General features: G+C 37.7%; 1 protein-coding gene across 5 annotated transcripts in view; it reads right to left on the bottom strand.

Moving 5' to 3' along the window:
* The window catches only part of LOC139479117 (semaphorin-2A-like), a 322,677-nt gene that overhangs the window by 38,223 nt on the left and 262,415 nt on the right, over nt 1-22,039 (bottom strand). For all 5 annotated transcript variants that reach the window (XM_071261903.1, XM_071261895.1, XM_071261886.1 and 2 more), the window contains one exon: nt 1,120-1,222. In XM_071261903.1, the coding sequence (XP_071118004.1) occupies nt 1,120-1,222 (103 nt within the window). The remainder of the gene's footprint in view (nt 1-1,119; nt 1,223-22,039) is intronic.

Below are 22,039 nucleotides of genomic sequence, written 5' to 3'. Positions count from 1 at the left end.
GTATGTTTTACCACAGATCCTTTAATGCTCAGTGACGAATCTTCCAAATGTTAACAAATATTGTCAAAAAACATACTCAGATTGTGTGCAATAATGCAAGCTTTTTTCACCTTAGTCATCAGTATTACAGCTGCTAACATGTAGCGTCTTAATAATCAACTTGGACCACACAAACAAGTGACTGACAGTGTGAGCACCAGCAGGCTACAAGGACATAGAGGGAGCTGGTACTCTCTGGTTCTAACTCTTCAACTGCTGATCCAGTCATCGCCAATGTGATGCACATCTTAGAAAGCTGTTACAATCAGCATGAGGTAGTGGAGATTATTCTGCCATGGATTCCAACCCTCCCTGAGAGAAATCCATACAGACCATTGACAAAACAAGGATATTGAGCCCTACTTCCGTGTTTGCAACTCTTGTGCTGTATATTTTCAATGTGTTCCTTTTGCACTGCAGATCAATATATTTGTCTCTCAGACACTGCTGCCATTCTACATGTTGCACAAAGTACACTTTACCATTGGGAAAACTTTGGATATCGATTTTGGTCAAACTGGGCATACACTGATAGAAAAATACTGCCTTTATCTCAAGACACACAAAATATCTATACATTCCTGTTCATTAGGCACATATATCCATTGCAAATGCAATCTACTAGACTTCCCAATGCAGTTACGTAAAAGATTGGAGATATATCGCTAACATTTTGTGTCATCTCCAATATAGTTATTGCCTTAACGCACACGTGACTGATCAACTGTAAGTAATAGCTTATTCAGCTTATTTAGTTTCAAAGTAGAGTTTGTAATCGCATGGGTCCAAGATAAGGGTTATTCAGTATATTTAGTTTTCATGAAAATAGTGTTTGTATCCACATGGCACCAAGATGAACTTATTGAATATTTAAACAGTTTTCATGAAAATAGTGTTTGTACCCACATGGCACCAAGATGAACTTGTTCAATATTTAAACTATTTTCATGAAAATAGAGTTTGTATGACATGACGCCAAGGTACCTGTTTATATATTTAATAACTTTTTCATAAAAACAGTGTTTGTATTCACATGGTGAATATTTAAACAGTTTTCATGAAAATACTGTTTGTACTCACATGGCTCCAACAAGCAAGCTCTGGGACAAAGTATCCACCATGATGTATCGATAGTATCGTGGAACCGTGCTTTTCCCATCATGAAAAGAGCTGACGTCCAGATCTGGAAACACAAGACATATTCTCATAAGAAAACAAAATAACAGACTCTAAAGATATCTACAGAGAAAGAGATCCATGTCTTCAGATGATTCAAGGATAAAGGTTTCTGACTGAGAACAAAGGAGTTTTCAATGGAGCCAAACAAAGACACTGAATGGTATCAACATTACGGTTGATGCAATGTCCCATATGCTCTGAAATGCTTTCTGTCTGAGTAAACTTGGGGACATTTTTGGACAGTTAGGAACATATACTTCTAAACTTTTGATAGGGATAATCACATTGTATTTAAACATACACTTGACATATTATGAGAATGATTATTGTGTATCTTAGAGAGACAGAAACATCCCAATTAAAAGGAGAGATGTATATATACATTGTCCTCGTGATTTGTTAATCCTGAAAGTGGTTAATCCATATGCTTTGACTTGGGATTGGTGTAGTTTTGGATTGAAAGGTTTCAATTTTGTGCTAGCTCTCAACTTTATAAAAGGCATGTCACTTCTAGTCACAAGCTCTCATGATATTATAGTCAAAACCTTTTTGAGAAACACATGAATTCACATCTAAAAAAAATATTATTTGGATCCACTATGGATAAACGACATTGTGACCACTGAATCTTTATTGGATAAACGACATTGTGACCTGGAATCTTTATTGGATAAACCACATTGTGACCACTGAATCCTCATTGGATAAACCACATTGTGACCACTGAATCCTCATTGGATAAACCACATTGTGACCTTTGAATCTTTATTGGATAAACCACATTGTGACCTTTGAATCTTTATTGGATAAACCACATTGTGACCACTGAATCCTTATTGGATAAACCACATTGTGACCTTTGAATCTTTATTGGATAAACCACATTGTGACCTTTCAATCTTTATTCGATAAACCACATTGTGACCACTGAATCCTCATTGCATAAACCACATTGTGACCACTGAATCCTTATTGGATAAACCACATTGTGACCACTGAATCCTCATTGGATAAACCACATTGTGACCTTTGAATCCTCATTGGATAAACCACATTGTGACCTTTGAATCTTTATTGGATAAACCACATTGTGACCACTGAATCCTCATTGGATAAACCGCATTGTGACCTTGAAATCTTTATTGGATAAACCACATTGTGACCTTTGAATCTTTATTGGATAAACCACATTGTGACCACTGAATCCTTATTGGATAAACCACATTGTGACCACTGAATCCTCATTGGATAAACCACATTGTGACCACTGTATCCTCATTTTGGTTTGTTCTTTCAAGCATGTGTACCTTTTCTCAGCTGGAATTTCCTCAGCAGAAGCAAACTCAGACACCATATTGTAACCTAGATTAAAAACCTCGTCAACTCTAAATGTGTTTTCCCCACACATGAAATGTTTTCAAGATATCAAACAATTCAGCTTGCAGCATTTGTAGATTTTAAGCTATAAATTCCCTGGTTTTCACTTAAATCTGCCTCATGAACAAACTTTTGTAATGCAGCCAACAGAAAAAAAGTTATCCAATATTTAATGTTATCCAACGCTATCGGTATTCATCGAAATCCAGTCCTTTACAAAACTGACAACAAACCACACACATGTTTTCATCAAGAGACAAATACTTCTATCCAAAGTGGCAACAAAGAAAAATACCAAAAAAGTTAGGTTGCAAGTTAATCATATTTTGCTCATCTAAAAATGGTTAGATTCGTGTCAGTCAACAAAAGGACCTCCTGAGAAATAGGTCTGTAACAGGGTTACAGCATGTCTTCTCATTGGAGACTTCACTTCGGGATCACCACCATGACCCTAATCAGAGAAAACCCAGCTAGTATCAAGCCGTAAATTGAATTATACATTGTGTAACTAGATGATGTTCGCAGATCGTCCCAACTCCAACCAGACATGACTTGTCCTGTAGTTCAATTAGTTGTTCAATATTATAGTATTTCCATGTGGAGTGAGTGAGTGAGTGAGTGAATTGGGTGGATGCAAATTTGAAAGGTTCTGAGTTTGTGTTAGCTTGTGGCTTAGAAGCAGATGAGTGAGTGAGTGAGTGAGTGAGTGAGTTTTGAAAAATATTTCAAATCTATCCTGGAGTGTCATCTTAATTGGAAAGCCAAAAGTGATGCAGATTATTAATAATAAAAAATTCAAACCTGTATAAAAAAGATAGAAAGCAACTTCTACCTGCAAATCATTATGACTCAGAATTCCATGAGAGTGAGATGAGTTAAAATTTCCTGACAATCAAGTTATCAAAAAAAATTTGATTATGTCATTTAATCTGTTGACAGAAAAATCCTAGCTGATCTCTGTGGGGTAGGAATGACAAATTTAATTTAAAGATGGCCGCCTTGACAATCAGAGCAAAGGCTTGTGGGATATGACGTATGATGGCAAATGTCAGTAAGCAAAGGACAGAGCTCAGAACCCATCGTGGGAGACAAAATCTCAATCAGAAATGTCAGAGAATCCTGATGAGTTTAAAGCAGAGAAAATACTACATCCAAATGCACACTTGTTGCACTAACTCTTTAATATCCGTCCGAAGAAGATGGATCATTCCTGGCCATAGAGAGTGGTTAATGGTTTTATGTGTGAGCAATTCCCTGGAGATGTTCTCTTTATCATGAATTCACACTCTCCTAAGCTCGTAAGCAGAGCTGGATATGACTTTATGAAAGGACCGAAGAACAAGCCCACATCTTACTCGCAAATCATACAGTGAGAAAAAGGAATTGGATGAAAAATGAGGTTTATTCTCCTGAGTCTAAAGTTATATGAAAACTTGATGTCATAAAAAAGTCATTTAGACTTTGTGCCAAAGATATGAAAATTCAATATTTCTCAAGGTTCAAGGATTATGTACAACTGATGTGTGATTAAATGAACTAAATGTATCTGAAAAAAGCTGGACATGTAGTATCATAATTTATCAACAAATTTACAAAATTAGCAGTGTTATAAACAAAACTGACTTTGAAATAATAGACCACTTTTTCAGAAAATGTCCTTTCATGTATACATCAAAGACATAATATTATATGTCATGTGACGCTTTCATGTGACATGTGATGAGCACACCTGGCAAATGTCACATGGTTCTGTAGTGTGTCATATCACATCCTTGTGTTATAAATGTCCGGATCACACCTCACACATTCCATATACCGTATTCGACGTAATAAGTGCCCCGCTCTAATAAGCGCCCACGACAATATATTTGCTAATATATTGGCTAGTGAACAATCCCAATTAGCACCCCTTCCGATTGATCAATGTACACAGGACCTATTTATTCGTAAATAATACGCACTCGTGTGTAATATGCACCCTCAATTATGGGTATTTAATTTCTGGAACATATATCAGTCGTATATAAACATTTCAGGCTGTCAGCATAAACCACGAAATTTATCTTTTCACCAAAAAAATATTCTAATAAGAGCCCCCTATTTCTAATTTTGAGAGCGCCCTGGGCGCTTATTATGTCGAATACGGTAACAGATGACATGGACAGGAAATTCAGGCCACAATCAATTAATTATTGAGTTTTCATTCACAATGTTCAAAATGAGCCCCGAGTCAAATATAAATTTAAAAACCATTTATGACATCTGTGTACATGATGTATTGATGGATGTGATCCACAAGAAGAATGAGTGAGTGAGTGAGTTGGGTTTAACGTCACTTTTAAAAGTATTCCAGTTATATTGGTCAGCTTAAAGTGATGCAGGTCTCTGTTCTACCACTTCGGTGAAACTCACAAGCACGGGTATGGTGCTGACAAACCTACAAACATAATTAGAGCGAACCGGGATTCGATCCCACAATCATAGGTTTCTGGTCTGCCCAAGGGACGCAACTCTGCACAACAAATCGCGGCGCCTTAGACGACTGGCCCACCCCTCCCCCAACAAGAGGAATGAATGTTCAGTAGGACTATGTATTGGGTGTATTTCTTCAAGTGAAAAACGACACTAACATGCAAAGCAATCTTCTTTGTCTGTAGATAATTGCCTAGTCATGAATCATTGCTGTGGTTTGTCTGTAATAAATTTAATCAAAACCAATGTAGATTATAAAAATAGAGAAGTCTAGCTAGCTGACTAGAATTAGAAAATAAACTTGTGAGAAGAGAGAAACGTATTAAGTGAAAAAGACATCAGACTATTTTGTAGTCTAATACTTTGAGATAATAAAATAATGTGTAGCAGGGTGTTAGGTAGTGAGGCGGGCAGGTGGGAAGATCTGATTATTAATTTATAATGGCCTCATGGTTATAGTATGTGTGTGTAGCTCACTGAACAGGAAACAGGCAGTTCCTGTGGCTACAGCCTTGACCATACAAGTACACGATACCGTGCCAAGGTGCAGCTCTACACGTACAAACATAAGCTGGAAAAATGCTAGGTAGTTTTATGCTGACATCAGCATTACATCAGCTTGAGAGTACTGAACTCAAGGCAGACAAATCATTGGCTGATCATACACAAATTTGGAATCAATCCTCAGTAGACATTATGACCATCTAATCCTCATTTTATCTGTTTACAAATTCATGAAGGGACTGGTTATTTTGCTCTATATCCCTATATATCCTGTTTTCCGAATCGTTAATGGAAACAAAGCAACCCCATTTACCGAAATTGATGGGATGGCGAACAGTGTCAAGAGGTCAGGCAAGGTCACGTCGCATTAAAGGTCTCGTCTGGCATTATTACATCAAAGTCACGCCCTGCGTTGTAAACATGTGTCTGTCTGCGAACACTAACAGCAGGAATTAAATTCGTGTGAAATGGGCAGGACTTGGTAGCCCATGATAAATGTGTGTACCATGAAGCATTGGGTGACGACAATATATTGTGTTTCTGATGGATATCAACCCAGCTTCCTGTAAACTGCCATAGAATCAAGCCCACTGGTGCGATCTAGTTCAATCACTTGAATGCCCAAAATAGAATGGAAAAGAACAGAGCAGAAACTATAAACTCTTAGAACAGGAGAGAGAAGCGATAGAAGTGGTTTAGTTAGCTAATAACAACCAGGACCATCACAGAAGAGCGATTCCACAACCTCAATATCTACAAAAACAAACACGTGAATAAAAATAAACTCCCTTTAGGATAAAAAAAGTGTGCAAAAATGTCAGAGAAAGATAAATATTCTGTTACAAATTAAATTTGAAGTTTTGTAATCAAATTAAACATTAAACCAACATAACCATTATCATTGTAATTAGTTTTAATTTTCCAACATAAACATGGAAATATTACCATATTACATTACCCCCAATATTTAATTTGCTGAGAAAGTTCCAAATCTAAATTTCTTTGAAGCCTTATTTCAAACGTTTGTTTGCTGTTTAACGCCACACTCATACGCATTCCCGCTGTATGATGGTGGCCTGTAAATAATCAAATCTGGACCAGACAATCCAGACTTTCCTTATGAACAATGCTCCATGCCATCACAGTACGATGACATGCAAGTCGAGTCTGACCACCCGATCCATTCTGTCGCCTCTTACAACCCCCAAAGATTGCTGGGGACCTATAACCCAAACTCCCCACAGAGGTTTGACAGTAATTAAATATCTACCCATGACGGCACCCTGTTCTTGTTGGAGAGTTTATGTTTATGCTGATTCCTGCAAACCACAAAATTACAAGACATCCTTTTCCAACTGTATTCCACTGAAAACAGCAGCCATACAAAGCTGCTAATCCATCTGTGACATAAACAACGATAATTCGCAGGCACTGTGCTAAGATACACATTTATTAGACAAACAGAAACCATTAAGGTTGTTTAAAACTGAATTACCACATAATTCTCTTCGAACGCCTGGAGCAGACATAGCAGTTGCTTCAAAATGACAAATGTTGATGAAAATTTCATTGGCCCCTTCAATAATGTCCGTAATTGAGATAAGAAAGAAATATGAAATGTTTCCTCGGAAATAAAACAACCATTACGAAATGCAGCAGCGATGAATACACACAAAAGTCATTTTCTGATTGCAGAATTATGTAAAAAGTCACTGATATCTCAGTTTGACATTTTTATCTGTCATAAATGTTGGAGTGAAGCGAAGTTTCACAACTCAGATCTCAGTGAGCACATGGTGATGGAGTTTTATGATTTGTGACATCATTTGGGATTACTCCTTAATATGGAAGCCAAAACAGAGTAGGTTAGTAAGCTTGGTTCAATTTGGCTTTGACAGTATTCATGTTATATCACACCATGTCAGCTTGATGTAGGAGGAAAGCCCGGAGAGATACAGGTCTTAGACATTTACCACTTTGGTGAAAACCACAAGCATGGGTATATATACAAACCTAGAAACATGATCATGGTGAATTGGGATTTGAACCCTGATCATAGGTTTCTGGTGAATTTCATAGTGTGGTTGCAATAACGAATGGGCCTCCCATGTCTCCCTGCCAAAACTTGAACTAAAACATGCTTTGTAAGTGTGCCACACATATGTCTGAGTACTATTTGATCCCCTCTATATAATGTGAATTTAAGATTGAGAAAAACGACGGTTTGAAATCAGTCGGAACAGGACATTCTTCACACTGGTCATTAACCGGAGAGAATATTAGCCTTTGTTTCTTATTAAATTTTTAGATTTTATCTTTTTCAAAAGAGAAAGGAAATACGTGCACTAGTTTGACCTTAAGTAAGAATTAATGAGGCCAGGAGCACAGAACAAATCCTGCAATATTGGAGGATTGAGTCATATGGATGAACTCGCCCATAAGCATGGCGAGTGTGAAATATGCTCCAAATTGGCCCTTTAGCCTTCAGATATGAAGAAAAGCATGAAACAGGATTTTAACAACTCATGTGCATTTCAAACAGCTGACCATGAAAGGCTTCCATTTGGCCATATTGAGAAACGCCAATAATATTCTCATTGATGACTGCACTTTCAGAGACCCTTGGGCATTGGAAAATCTACTTTGTCTTTGAGGTTTTTATTGGTACTGAACATTTTCGGGCAGGAAAATGTCTGAGCTAGCCTAAAATGGCGTGAGATGTCATAACAGCCAGGTCACACCACACAGGAGACACACGGACATGAGGACAACCAAACCTCACTTGGAAGTTGTCAGATGGTTAGAAAGTCGCTAAGATGAACTGAGCGTCATTTCATGAATAAGCATTTCTCTGATGTAATTAAATTGTTTTAAAATCATGAATCTTATGCTTGTAATGCTTGTGAAAACACCATCTTGTTTCCCTTGCTGTGAATATAAAGACTTTGTTCAGAGTACTGAAAAGTGTTGACATATTTTGGAGGCATAATCTGGATGATAAAAGGTTTTCTCCTTTACCTAGATCTTTTGGAACCACTAAAACATATGAAGTATTTGACGTATGGGGTTTACCATTAGTTCTTTGATTCCAATGCCAGCAGGGATCTTGGTGCTGGTAGTTGGTGGCTCTCTCTAAGAACCTTGTGGCAGTGGCTAAGGAGATGCATGTGTAGTATGTGTGGTGCATAACACCCTATGTCAGCTAAATGAACAGTATTAGAAAATAATGGATACATTTCCAATAGCGTGGCACTACTTTGGCACTTTATTGCATTGCCCATTTCGGACAGCTATTTCTGATAGAAGAGGAATCAGTCAGCTACAGGTCCTTCACCTTGGTCATGGTAATTAGTTGTGTGGAGATTAGCATCACGGATTTCTGTGGATTTTTGTAGAGTACTATTTGAACACTCTTTATATTTGTTTGGTTTGATATTATCATAAACCCTTTATCTTTATCAAACATTAAGTTCAACATACATTCAGCACAAAATAAGCACATCATGTCCAGAAATGCATATTTGTTTATGAAAAAAATCTTTCTGTTGTCATGGCATCAGGAAAACACGAAAAAAACATGTCAGCAAAGCCAAGCCGAGAAAGCATTTTATCAACATTTCAGAAGAGCAAATATCACAGCCTAATGATAAAACCATGGTTAGCTTCAAAATTTTCAACTGATCTTTAAAATGTCTTCCAACAAAAATCTTTTCAACCTTTTCGTAAAGCTCCAAATCCCAACTCAATGATGCTGGTTCTGCAAGAAAAAAACTAGTTCCTAACACAACTGAACTCCATGTGTGCCTTGCACCTATTGCGATCCTGAGAAAACCAGTTTCCCCATTACTTGTTGCAGTGCAGGTGTCTCACTGCTGGCTCCTGTAATCACTGGCTTCAACCATATGTTGGCTTTTCAGCTCCAAACAACTCACACTGGGTTAATTTCACAATTTCCTCAAAATTGCTGAGGGTATTTCTCAAGAATTTTTATGCTAATTTTCATTTTACTATTTTTTCTTAAATTTAAGACTTTTATTTCATTATCTCTTTTGACATGATTATAATTGGCAGGATAATTCAATTAAACCGTCAAAGACATTCTTATCAAATTAATCTTATTAATGACACGCCTAACTGCACAAAAGCTTGAAACAGAAAATTAATAAACACACATTTTTTGTCAATCATGAATGTGTTTGAATAGTTTGATAAGTTGATCAATGTAGCTGATTAGGACCAGTGAATGTAAATATTTAGTATTTCACATCGCATATCTCACAACTTCCTTCTTGCTGAATCCCAATTTTTCACCTCTGGGTTGATAAGTCGGTTGAAAGAACAGTTCCTGATAACACTTGCACAGTCTACGGTGAACATGATACATTTTGGAAATCTAAGGAATCTAGCCCCTGTTTTTGTTTGAGAAAACATTTATTTAATGTTTGGATACATATTGTGAAAACACAGCCTGTGAGTTCTCAATTGCTAAAAATTATTTTGGAGTGTCCATGAGTGCAAATCATTACTGATTCAGTTTTTTCTTTAAATATACTAAGATTGGTTATCTCTTATAAAAATGATAACTATTCTTAAAAAAACAGCCTCAAAGAATTCCACAAACTGCAGGGAACCTAATGATGGAGACGATGAGCGCAGAGAATAAGTACCATCATTGTCTGAGGGTTGGTGGTGATGTCTGAGAAATATGTTTGTACAATGTTCACTTTTCAACAGGAGCTCAGCAGTGTCCAGAGTTATCTCCCCTAATGTTTGTACATGGCCCCCACCACGTAATGCTACCAGCCGAGGGGTAACGATCCTAATCTGAAATTCTCAGATACGAATATGTCTGATACTGCGATACTGTATATATATATGGTGAATGTGCAATATGATCTGACATTACTCTTGATGGTGCAAAGATGCCAAAGATGAACCCATAATATAACTGATGATGGCAGGAGGTGGACACTTTCACCAACCAAAGATAACGATATGACCTGGCTTTCAAGAGGAGGTTAAAAAGCTGACTGATTGAGTAGGGGCTGATGCAGTTCTTAGTTGGAATCTTCCCGCAGAAAGTTCTTGTGGATATAGAAGTTGTTTTGACACTTTTATTTATTAGTATCAGTGTTGGAATATTATGAGGATTGTGTTTATCACCACATTCAGCAATATTTCAGTTATATATCAAGTCTGGACCAGACACTCCAGTGATTAATATTATAAGCAATAATCCATTCTGTCAAGTAACGCAGTCGATGCATGCGAGTGCAAGAGTAAGTGAAGAAGTGCATCAGTTAGTGAGCATGTGCATGTGTGAGTGTGTGCATAAGTGAGTGCATGTATGTATGAGTGAGAGACTGAGTATCAGGCTGTCATTGATAACCTTGCAAATGACATAATGTACTTCATTATCCACAGATGCTTTCTCCTCCAGCAGAGAGCTGTTTCCTGTTACAATATAATGTTCAGTAGTCTCATGATTCCTCTAATCTGACTTGATTTAATCTCCCATGAATTGAACAAACATATCTCCTTTAAACTATCCATTGAATGGATCCAAACTTAGCACAGATTAATGCAGAGCGTCAACAGCATGTCAAGTGCATACCCATCAAAAACTTTCCCACGAGTGCTACCTACCTGTTTCAGGAACAATATCAGCCACCATTTTAGCTTCCTCTTAGTGTTCAAGTCTTAGAGGAAGGAAATTTAATTATTTGCGACACACAATCATGCTCAATTTCCTTCCAATGGCTATGCTATTGCTCTCAATGCTCTGACATTGTTCCTCTGACTCTTCCACTTCAAAAATAAATTTCAAGGATGCTTTCCCCATACTCTAGACAGAGCAGAGAACCTAGATTTTGGGTCTAAATTTAGAAAACCAAGCCAAATACTTGTTTCATTCTTACCAACCGACAGATTTAATCAGCAACATAAGATGAAGTGTCCTATTTCTGACAACATTACATTTGCCTGCTTGTATTTGTTAGGCAAATCAGCTACTTTGTGCAGGGCTTGTGTATACATCCATATTCTCAGATGGCATCCCACATAAATCATATACATAGGGTGTCATTTGGAAGCAAATATTAATTTGTATTTGACATTTTCTTAGTCTTTACAAGTACTGATATCAACAAAATCATCAAAACTTGACAAACCAGATCTGACTTTATCATTCCAAGTAAGGAAGTAGAGGGGTGGTCAACTGGATAGTGTGTTTGCTCACTTAGCACATGGTCTTGGTTTCACTCCCAACTCAGCAATGATGTAAGCACCAGAACAGCATCCTATTGATGGGCACAATTCAGTAAAAACTGAGCTGACGCAAACAAATAATCATTCTGTCAGAATATTTGATGAGTCCAAAATGTTTAACTTGTTCAGTCAATGGGTGAGCAAATACACAATTATGTATAGAATGCTCGTACAGTGCACGGCCATAACCCTCTCCTGGAGTCATAAAGCCAGGGCAGATGGTTCACAAACCTCATAATTGATTTAAAGAGGAAACTATCGGCCCAATTAAACTCCCAATCAACCATATTTTCAAATTAAGCAATCAGAACTGGCGCACTGGGTCACGGAGCGAGAGGATGATCGGGAACAGGCAGGCACTTCCAGTCCAACATCATTTTTACGGGGTTATACATTCTTTGATTGGCAATAATGATTTCCTTGTGGCCCAAACCATGGTCCAATTAGGAATGACTGAGAGAAACACATGAGCTAAGTCACGGAGACATGTACATGCAATGATACGGATTTATGCCTCGGATGATCTTGATAAATAACATGTAAAACTTGCTGGGGTATATATTACTTGGCATGTTTATCCCAATTAACTTCAAGATGTTTTTATCAGCAGTGTCCAGATATGATATGTTGAGAAATGAAGCACGACAATATCAAACATGAAGGGTGGCCATATCTCTGCATACATATTTTGATTCTATTTCATTAAACCATAAGCTTCCAACTGTCAATTTGAACTGAAACCTTTACCATACCCAGATTTTATCAAATGTATTTTTAAACTTCTTATCTGAATATCACATTATTCATTTCCATGTATACATCATTAATGAAAATGTTTGAAATGGTTTTGAAAATGTTTTTTTATATCAAATAAAGGAAACATGATTAAACAACCTTCCAACACACACTGTTTAACCTTGCAAACATCCTCACCCAGTACTCATTCATGATCATGTCACACTTCCTCAAGCCACCAGGCTACAAGTGGTTGCCCCAAATGCAAATAATCTGCAAAAGAATAATTTTTGCATCTGCAATGCCCAAACAGACATTAAACTATGGAAAAGAAGACCTAAGTTTAAGCCATATCAGAGACTAGAAATGTAACTCATTGAGGACCAATCTTTTGGGGGCAGCTTGGACTTCTTGAAATAAAACTAATTTGTCCCAGAAAATATTGGAACTAAATAATTTCTCAAAGTTTACCAAAATGAAATTGTTGAAAGGATGTCCCCAGTGTCATGAAAGATTCCTGTTTTCAGAGGTGCAGTGTCTGAAGACATATATTCTGTCTCAAACAAAAATCCCAGAACCCTATTTCCAGGATATTAAATGGTCGGCCCGTAAAACAGGACTGGGCATTTATTGGGTTAAATACAGTATAACATTATTGTTTACCCCCTATGTATATATATACAGGCAGTGACACATGTTTAGATGTTGTCAGGTTGATGTGATTATCAACCCATGGATATTTGATTGTGACTGATGGCTTCACATTTGGAAGAAGATATACCTATCTTCAGTACAGTAATGAAAATGCCTGGCCAGGTCATCAAGGTCAGACATTATACAATGAAGTATCTCTCTACTCCATCACAGTCCTAGGATAGCAGCCTTCACTGGGGGAACCCACATTAATACTTCACTGTTATGAATTTCATATCTCATCACTGACGACAGCCTGACAGAGGAAAAGACGACACTTGTCATAACATACGAAAGTGTAATGAAAGGGTGATATATCTGGTAAAATATCTTTCAAGTGCAAGGAAAATATACACTTTGAAGGTCAAGGTCATCAGAAGCAATGGAGGAACATCAGAATGATGGAAATGCAAGTTTTTCCTCAGTCATAACATCCTGTGCTTGGTTTTCACAGAAACATAGACAAATGTGGTGTTATGTGATTAGCCTCTGAAGAATTAGTTAATTTGGGATGTTTTAAGTTTTTAGCGGAAGTGCCACATGAGGTTTTTAAAGATGGCACAATCTTTTTCTAACATTCTGCCTACAACATGCTACATTTGAAGTGTGTATTCATTTCTAGGGTGTCAATGAGGGTGATTAAATATAGACAGTTAAGCATCAGATCCTGTGTAGACCTTGATATGTCTTGTTGTAAACATGGTGGAATCACCTCTGTGCTGTCTGCCATACAACTAATTCACCGACAACAGAAGACTGCATCATTGACTTCAGATGTTGGCCTTCATCACTGACTCAACTTATGGGAAGGATTCATGCAGTCACAGCCATCCATCTCTACAAGCAGGAGCTTTGCTTTGATAGGAAACTCAAATAACGAGTCTTTGTCTTTTGTAAATATCAGCTTCATCTTCACGTAACAAGAAGAATTTATAAGATATGTCCTCCTGTCTTGTCTTTGAAATATGAATTTAAAACTGTGAAAAATTACAATTACACATGTCTCTTTATAACAACATTGATTAAGATTCTCGTTCTTCAAACTGTCGTCCATGTTTCTCGATACTGATAAGAATATAGTATTCTCAGACGAGTGGAAGGATAATGATGGAGAGGAAAACACAACACCAAGGAACGTGTGGAAGGGTGTGAGTGATGTCACAGGGTTATCCAACAGAAAACAATGTCAGATAACTCCAGCTTGCTTGGATAGCAAACGGCCATCCCACACAGACACTGGTTCAAAAACGTGACGAAATTTTCAACACTTTTATCAATGTTTTCGCCTTGATTAATGTCGAAGGTTATCAGTTTTGGGGAGGGGTTTTATCACTAATGAAATGATAGATCAGCTGAGGTTGCCAATTCTGACATGGCCACTGATTGGAAGCTGGTATTCCAGAGAGGTTTGGGTTGGAGGTCAGTCAACGGTTTACCGCCCACCTTTCATGAAAGCAAATTTTTAATAAATATAAATTAGAAACTTGTTTAAGGACCACAAGGTACACTTTTTTTCTTCTCAACAGTCAGCGGTGTTCAGCAATCCCCTTTGACTGACTGAGTGAGTGAGTGACTATTATATAGTTCTCCCGATGGCCTGTCAGTAATGCAGTGTGGATCTGGCAAGCCTGTATTTGGTAGCATCAGCAATGACCCACGCCCTCAGAGTATGACGACCATTGTATTGTAACCACCTGATCATCCTTTTAGTAGCATCTTACAAGAAGGAGAAGGAGAGAAGAGGTAGGAGAAGAGAATGAGAAGAGGAGGGGAGAAGAAGAATGAAATGTAGAGGAGAGAAGGGAGATGAGGAGGGAGAGAAAGGAGGAAGAGAGGAGGGAGAGAAGGAGGAGAAAAGAAAGGAGGAAGATAAGGAGGAAAAGAGGGAGAAAAGGAGGAGAGAAGGAGAGGAAGGAGTGGAAGAAAAGGAAAGAAGGATCGAGAACAGAAGGAAAGGAGCTAGAAGAAGAATGAGAAAAAAGGAAAGGAGGGAGAGAAGGAAAGAAGGAGAAAAGAAGGAACGGAGAAGAAGAATGAGAGGAGGAGGAACAGGAGGAGGAGGAGAAGAAGAAGTTTAGTATGGAATGTTCACGACAGTGAAACCCTATTAACCTTATTAGCACTATTTTATATACATCGGACTGATTACTAAATTACGATTACCAATATAGCTTTCATTAGATATATATGTTCCCAACAGTAAAACATTAGCCTGAAAGCAGTTGGGGATGGTCAGCAACCTGTGCTTGTTGTAAGAGGCGACTGAATGGATCACATGGTCAGCCTCGGTTGATTGTCAAAGTACCCCACAGCGTGGATCATTACTCATGATATCAATTGCTGGTTTCACTTGTCCAGACTTGTAAATTTATAGGATGCTGTCATGTAGCTGGGTGTTGCATATTGTTGAGGCGGCATTGGACAACAAATGAACAAACACAGCAGTAAATGTCCTGATAACAGGGATGAAAGAGTGGTTTTACTGTGTAGCACTCGCTGATTTCATATTTCATAGAAGTTCAAGACATCATTTTAAACTGCACAACCACAAGACATATTCCTCTGTTTTGACATTCTTGGGACCATAAATGATGGGTGAGAGTGTTATCAAATACAGTCTCTAGCTTATAAAGTCTTCCCCAAATGTACTTCATTGATTCAATCAGGGGTGTAACAAACATTAACCCTTCATCAGTGCATCCTATTTGGTGATGCTGCTGATATATAGGCCAAAATATCCTGATGTTATTTACAAACCACCTGCTATTTGGCGACAGAATCAGTGACATTTTCAATTTGTGATTATCAGCAAGTCAAGAAAGAAATGATACATCCTGTTGACTGATGAATAACACAGAAAACCTTTCCTCCCTGAGTGTACAGCAAGTGATAGGCTTTGCCAACACGCACTACGTAACTTCACTGTCATAAAAAAAACTTGGTGTTTTGGAAACTTTAAATTGAAGTCAGAAAGATCAGGATGATAATTTGTGCGAGCAGCATGATTGTTTCAGTTATCAATAAACAAGATAATCCTTAGTTCTAAATACTCTATAAGAAAGGAAAGGTTATCAGAACAGTTTTATTTATTGTTGGCTGGGCTTAGTAAATATTGCAATATTGATAGGTATCATAGTTAACATAAACAAACTATTTTCCCAACAACTATGTATAGGTTGTGTTCAATTTCATCCTTGAATTCACACTCAGATGCAACTGATTTGAAACTTTCAAACTGAAAATGAAACACAAAAAAAACCACAATCTTGGGAAGTGAGTGGGTGAGTCTTAACATTGCTTTAATCAATAATGCAGTGAATTAAGATATTAACACCTTGGCGACACCCACATGGGTACTGATACACCTGGGTCCAAACACTGTGCGAATCAAGGACTTGAACCCAGTAACAAGTGACACTCTGTTACCTTCACAGAATCATTGCTGCCACAGTGTGAACACTGTGCCATTACGCAAATCTTGAAAATACCGCAGGCCAACCTACTTTTAGTGACATGAATTTTGTGAGTGTGTGTGGGGGAGATGTGTATGTTAATTCTCCTGGGCAAAAGTTTAAAAAATGTGAAAAGAGTGGTTCGAGATTTCAACATTACAGAAAAGCACCCACTTCTCCTTCACATTCCAACAACTATGTAATGAGATCACTATCAAAATAGCAAAGCTGATTCTAGGAGTACCAAAAAAGTCAAGAATATTTATTCCCGTATGTAGATAGTTTGTACCCCGCCCTACGAGTGTGTTCTGTACAATAAAAATTCTTGATTCTTGATTCATTCCCATCACAAGGAAATATATATAATTTTCAGTCTACAAACAAACAAAATTAACAAGAAGGGAGAAGTAATTGGCATCTCAGCAGTCATTGGTTGTTTGTTTGGAGTTCAAATCCTTGCCTGCTTGTAGGCTGCCAAGTACAGTGGGGAGCTGTGACTGATGGTACTGAGTGGTAAAAGAATAGAGCTACACAAACAAGCCAAAGCTGTGTGGAGCTTGAGGACAGCAAGGGGAGGTTACTCTTCATAGTGAGCTGTTGTGCCACTGGAACCAAGAACAGCTCCCAACATGGAATAGGAGGTGAGGTGAGGTGAAATGGGGTTTAACGTCGCGTCCAAGATTATTGCGCTTATATAGCGACGTGCATGCACGTGTATGTATGTGTGTGGCTGCTTGTACTAGTCCGGACTGATGGCGATTTATAGTGCTAGCTCACTGAGATACCATGTCGCAGTTTAACATGAATACCCCACTCAGACACAGTATACTGACTTCGAGCCGACCAGTCCTTGTTTTAGCCCCTTAAAGCCGAGCGCCAGACAGGGTCACAACAAGTACCATCTTTTAACGTCTTTTGGTATGACGTGGCTGGGGATCGAACCCCGGACCTTCCGCTCTCTGGGCAGACGCTCTACCATTAGACCACAGAGGCGGTCTACATGGAATAGGAAATGAAGCTGGAACATGACATGACAGAAAGCCTAGGTTAGGCTGTCACTCCGCCAACACACAATCAGGTATAGAATAAGTTCAATCACACAGACAAGCCATTAAGTCTTTCTCTTGTCATCCCTGAATTATTCATGTGATAGGCCCTCATCAATCTGTTACTTCCTAATGATAAAACAAACAGGGTTCTGTACTTAGAGCCTCTCAAGCAGTCTTGGTTACAGTCTTCACACATGTTTCAACCATTGCATGATAAGACCTCCCACAATGTGACAATGATACAACCCAAGAATACCTCCACCATTGTGATAGCAACACTACAATACAACCCAGCCTCACAATCTTATCTTGCAACAGAGATGTGCAGCCGTTGTGCAGCCGTTGTGCGCAATCACACACAAGTGGTAGTCGCATCGGCAACACCTGACTACTCTCTGCATCCACATGTGCAGCAACTGTTTTCTGTGATGTGCGTATCAGTTTGTTTACATCACAAAAACACCCCTGGCAGGTAGATGAAGATTTTTTTGTACTTTCTGGAAACCAAGTTGAGACTGTAAATAAACGGAAGTGTTACTAGAAACGCCAGACCAATATACTCAATACACACAGCTTTCTGGAATGTTAAGTATGTTAGATTGGTCTTGTTCATGAATTTTAACCTCTTTTAAAGTGAGGGTAGTGAGGGTAGAGTGAGTGAGTGAGTGAGCTAGGTTTAATACTTCATTGAATAATGCTTTGGTAGTGTTTATCTAATGAAGCAGGCCATTAACATTTTATTGTGTGTGAAAAGTATAAGCTAATAGAGACAGAAATTAGCAGTGTAAAGATACCGTGATACAGATATACAGTATTGTATCCCGATACGAGGCCCACAATACAGTACATCCATTTACAACCGCTGTATCCCGATACATACACTACATTACAAGTTACATTGGTGGAAAAACATGAACAATCACAGAAACTGATCAACAACCAGCTAACACAGATTCTCTAGTATTTTCCCGGTTGTCTATAAATTGTATAACATTTACAGTGCCCTCGAGCCTATAAGTTTCTGCCCTACAATATCCCATCTTAGTTCTGATAGATCTGAACACAAATGATTCATGGTTCACCTGCAAAAAGAAAATATATCATATTGTGAAATAAAAGAACTGAATTAGGATACAACTAATATTGCACACATAGTATCAGGATACGTATTGTACCCGTCCTACTCCATCATATCAATACATCTAACAGAAATATATACATATTTGAAAAATGAAGATTAATTCCGGTCTTAATTAATAAACCAGGATCTTTCTCCACTAAAGTTACTTATTCACAAACATAGCCTGATGCTGTTACAGATGATATTGTCAATAATCCTAATCTGACTTTTGTCACTTGAGAAGCTCCAACAACCCAATGGTTTCCCAAGCGTAAAACAGCTCCCTTCCAAATGACATCAAAAACCTGAAAAAATGTAGGATCTAAATCTTCTAAGAGTGTTAATTTCCATTCAATCAATTTCACTTCAGTATTGAACTCTAGCAAGGAAGGACCCTGTATCATCAAACTCAGTCTTTAGCACAAATGACAGACTTGGATCCTGCTTGTACAGCAATTTAGGTTCCCTGGGGGGTGGGGGGACCAGATGTCCCCCACAGGCACCACATAAACATGGGTAAGGTGAAAGGTTCATGCAGGCATCTAGGGATCAATACGGTGTATCTTTCTGCGGTGGTGTCAAGCACCATCCTCCTCTTCATCCTCCACACTGCTGGATGTAGATTAAGTGTTACACCATTTGAAGAAGAATATTCATTCGATCATTTTTGCAAAATCATTGATTTCAAGTCATCTAGAGTCTACACAATTGTTGGAATAAACACACTAAAAAGTATTTATCTTTCTGCATCTAAAAATAATTGTGATTTTGTGTTCAAAATTAAGCCCTCTTGAAAATGATTAGTTTTGAAATTCATTTTTTAGACATTTGTAATTACATGAAAACATTAAAAAGGATTTGAACATATTTTTTTCTCACCTTCCATATCCAGAGGCATATGCTCTGAATGATTTGACTGAAAGATGTTAATCAGTTTTTAGAAAATCCCTATAAATCAAAGATATGATAATGCCACTGAAACCTTTGAAATATAACCAGAGAATTTTGTAAGAAGAATACATATCAAAGTTTATTTGAATGAAAAGCAATAATATTTCTTCTCGAATAAATTTACAACAGGTTTGACAAATTGTATCTGATCTCATCATGAAATACACCTCCCAAATCCCATTTCTGAACATCACGTTGAGGCCAGGAATCAAAGACATGCCGAGAGATCACAGTTCCCTACAGAACGCAGTAAAAGAGTTTGTTTTCCTCTTGAAATCCTTCATCGATGTGTCAGATATAACAAAGGACATACACGACCTGTCACTTCCTGTCATGTAGCCATTCCTGTACATGTTAGTGCTTGTTTTTCCATGTCAATGTCAGGAAAGTGACGCAATGACTTTTTTCTGTCGTTCCCGGATTTCCTTTAGCTCACGTATATTTATGGCGGATGACAAGCGCTGCATTGAGATAAAGTGCTACATAAAAGGAACATATTGCCGATCCCCGTAGAGGAAATTTTCTGATTGGTTATGTCATAACTTTGGCAGATTTCACTGGGAGAGTGCCAGTGTGTGACGCAGAAGAGTTGGAGATGAACGGTATTAGCCTTGGCCTTCACAAAAAGCATGGCGAACCTTCAATAACGGGGAAGCATGAGGGGACTTTTTCGTTGGAAATGCAAAACAAGGCCATAAAAAGTAAATTTTGGTTAATAGGACATGACAAGATAATGAAGTTCTGATGGAGAGATCAGAGGTTATCTCCCTTTGTAATAGCATCATGCCGTGCTCCATCGCTCTGGGTACTAACTAACCTGTCCCTATGTAGAAGATGTAAAACAATGTGTTATTCTAAAACTCTGTTTTATAAAAGGTTATCTCAATGAGTGGATGCTTTCATTACAATACCATCACATGCATTGAGCTTCATTGCTAAATGTCAATGTATCAATACAGTAAGTATTACATACATATGGTAATATGGAAAATAAGAATTTTTTGCAAAAACAGAAGTGAAGACTGTCAGAAAATGCAAAAAGTATCCCTATTCTTTAAACCAACAACTTTAGTATGAATCATTGAAGAACAGGCAACAGATCTTTTCAAATCAAAGAAGTTCAAGAACATCCAATTAATTATAAATATGAAAGGATCGGGTGTTCTTTAGCTTCTTTTGAGTAGTATATTATCTGTTCTCATTGAAAATCTGATGAAGGGGGATAAAATATTATTACTTGCTTTCAATTACATCCAACATACACATTAATCAGCCTGGCCTCATTCACTGCAGAAAACACTCATTAAATTTCTTCATCATATGAAACACAGCAGTGATATTACAACCAATTTATGAAAGGAATGGCTGCTAATAAAATCTCTACTGATCTTCATCAAACATAAGATAGCAATATTCATGGCAACACAAAGAATAATGGTTTGTCATCTTTTAGCCATTGCATGTTTGTCCTTCATTACTGTTACAAACACAAAATCATCAATTTTCTGTCATGATTAATCTTCCATACAAAAGGAAATCCTTTAATAAACGTACCAAGAGGCCCTCTATGAAAAACTCCGCTTTCGCCATGCTATTACTGCATCAGGAAAGCAACATGTACAACACACCTGATTAATGATGAAGTATTATCACAAGATGGCATAGAATTGATCATCTTTATTAAATCTGATGGATAAAGACAAGCTTTATTTACAATGTCATTTGTGCTTCTGTCATTAATCACCCCATTCTGTGAGGTTAGATGCACAACATCACATCCAGGCCATACCAAGATGTATCTGTATTTTTATGAGTCGTGTGTCAGCCGATTCTGTTGTAGGGAGCAGTGAAAAATTATGCACATCAGGTTTCAAAGAAACAAGAATATATTCTGTAGTGAGGCAACATAAAATGGGATCTTGTGACAAAAGCCTTTTATCATTATCTGAAGGTTGGAAATGAGAGAATGGATGTTTTTTCCCCTTATGTTGTAACAGCTCATGTATGGAGGGGATGTTACATTATTACAATCAAAAGACCTTCAAAGCTACAAACTCTTCTTTAAAAGTTCCGTACTGAGACCAGGCCAAGTTGGTTCGTGGTTTTGCAGAGCTTCTTAATCAGGCTGTCCACAGGTATGAGGGTTTCTGTTTCTCAGTTCGTTCGTTCAGTTATTTACTTAAATAAATGTGGAAATAAAC

The sequence above is a fragment of the Haliotis cracherodii genome, unplaced genomic scaffold, assembly GCF_022045235.1.
Source record: "Haliotis cracherodii isolate W230 unplaced genomic scaffold, xgHalCrac1.p SCAF_1, whole genome shotgun sequence".
Taxonomy (NCBI): domain Eukaryota; kingdom Metazoa; phylum Mollusca; class Gastropoda; order Lepetellida; family Haliotidae; genus Haliotis; species Haliotis cracherodii.
Note: the sequence above shows the minus strand (reverse complement) of the source record. Positions and strands in the feature narration are given on the sequence as shown.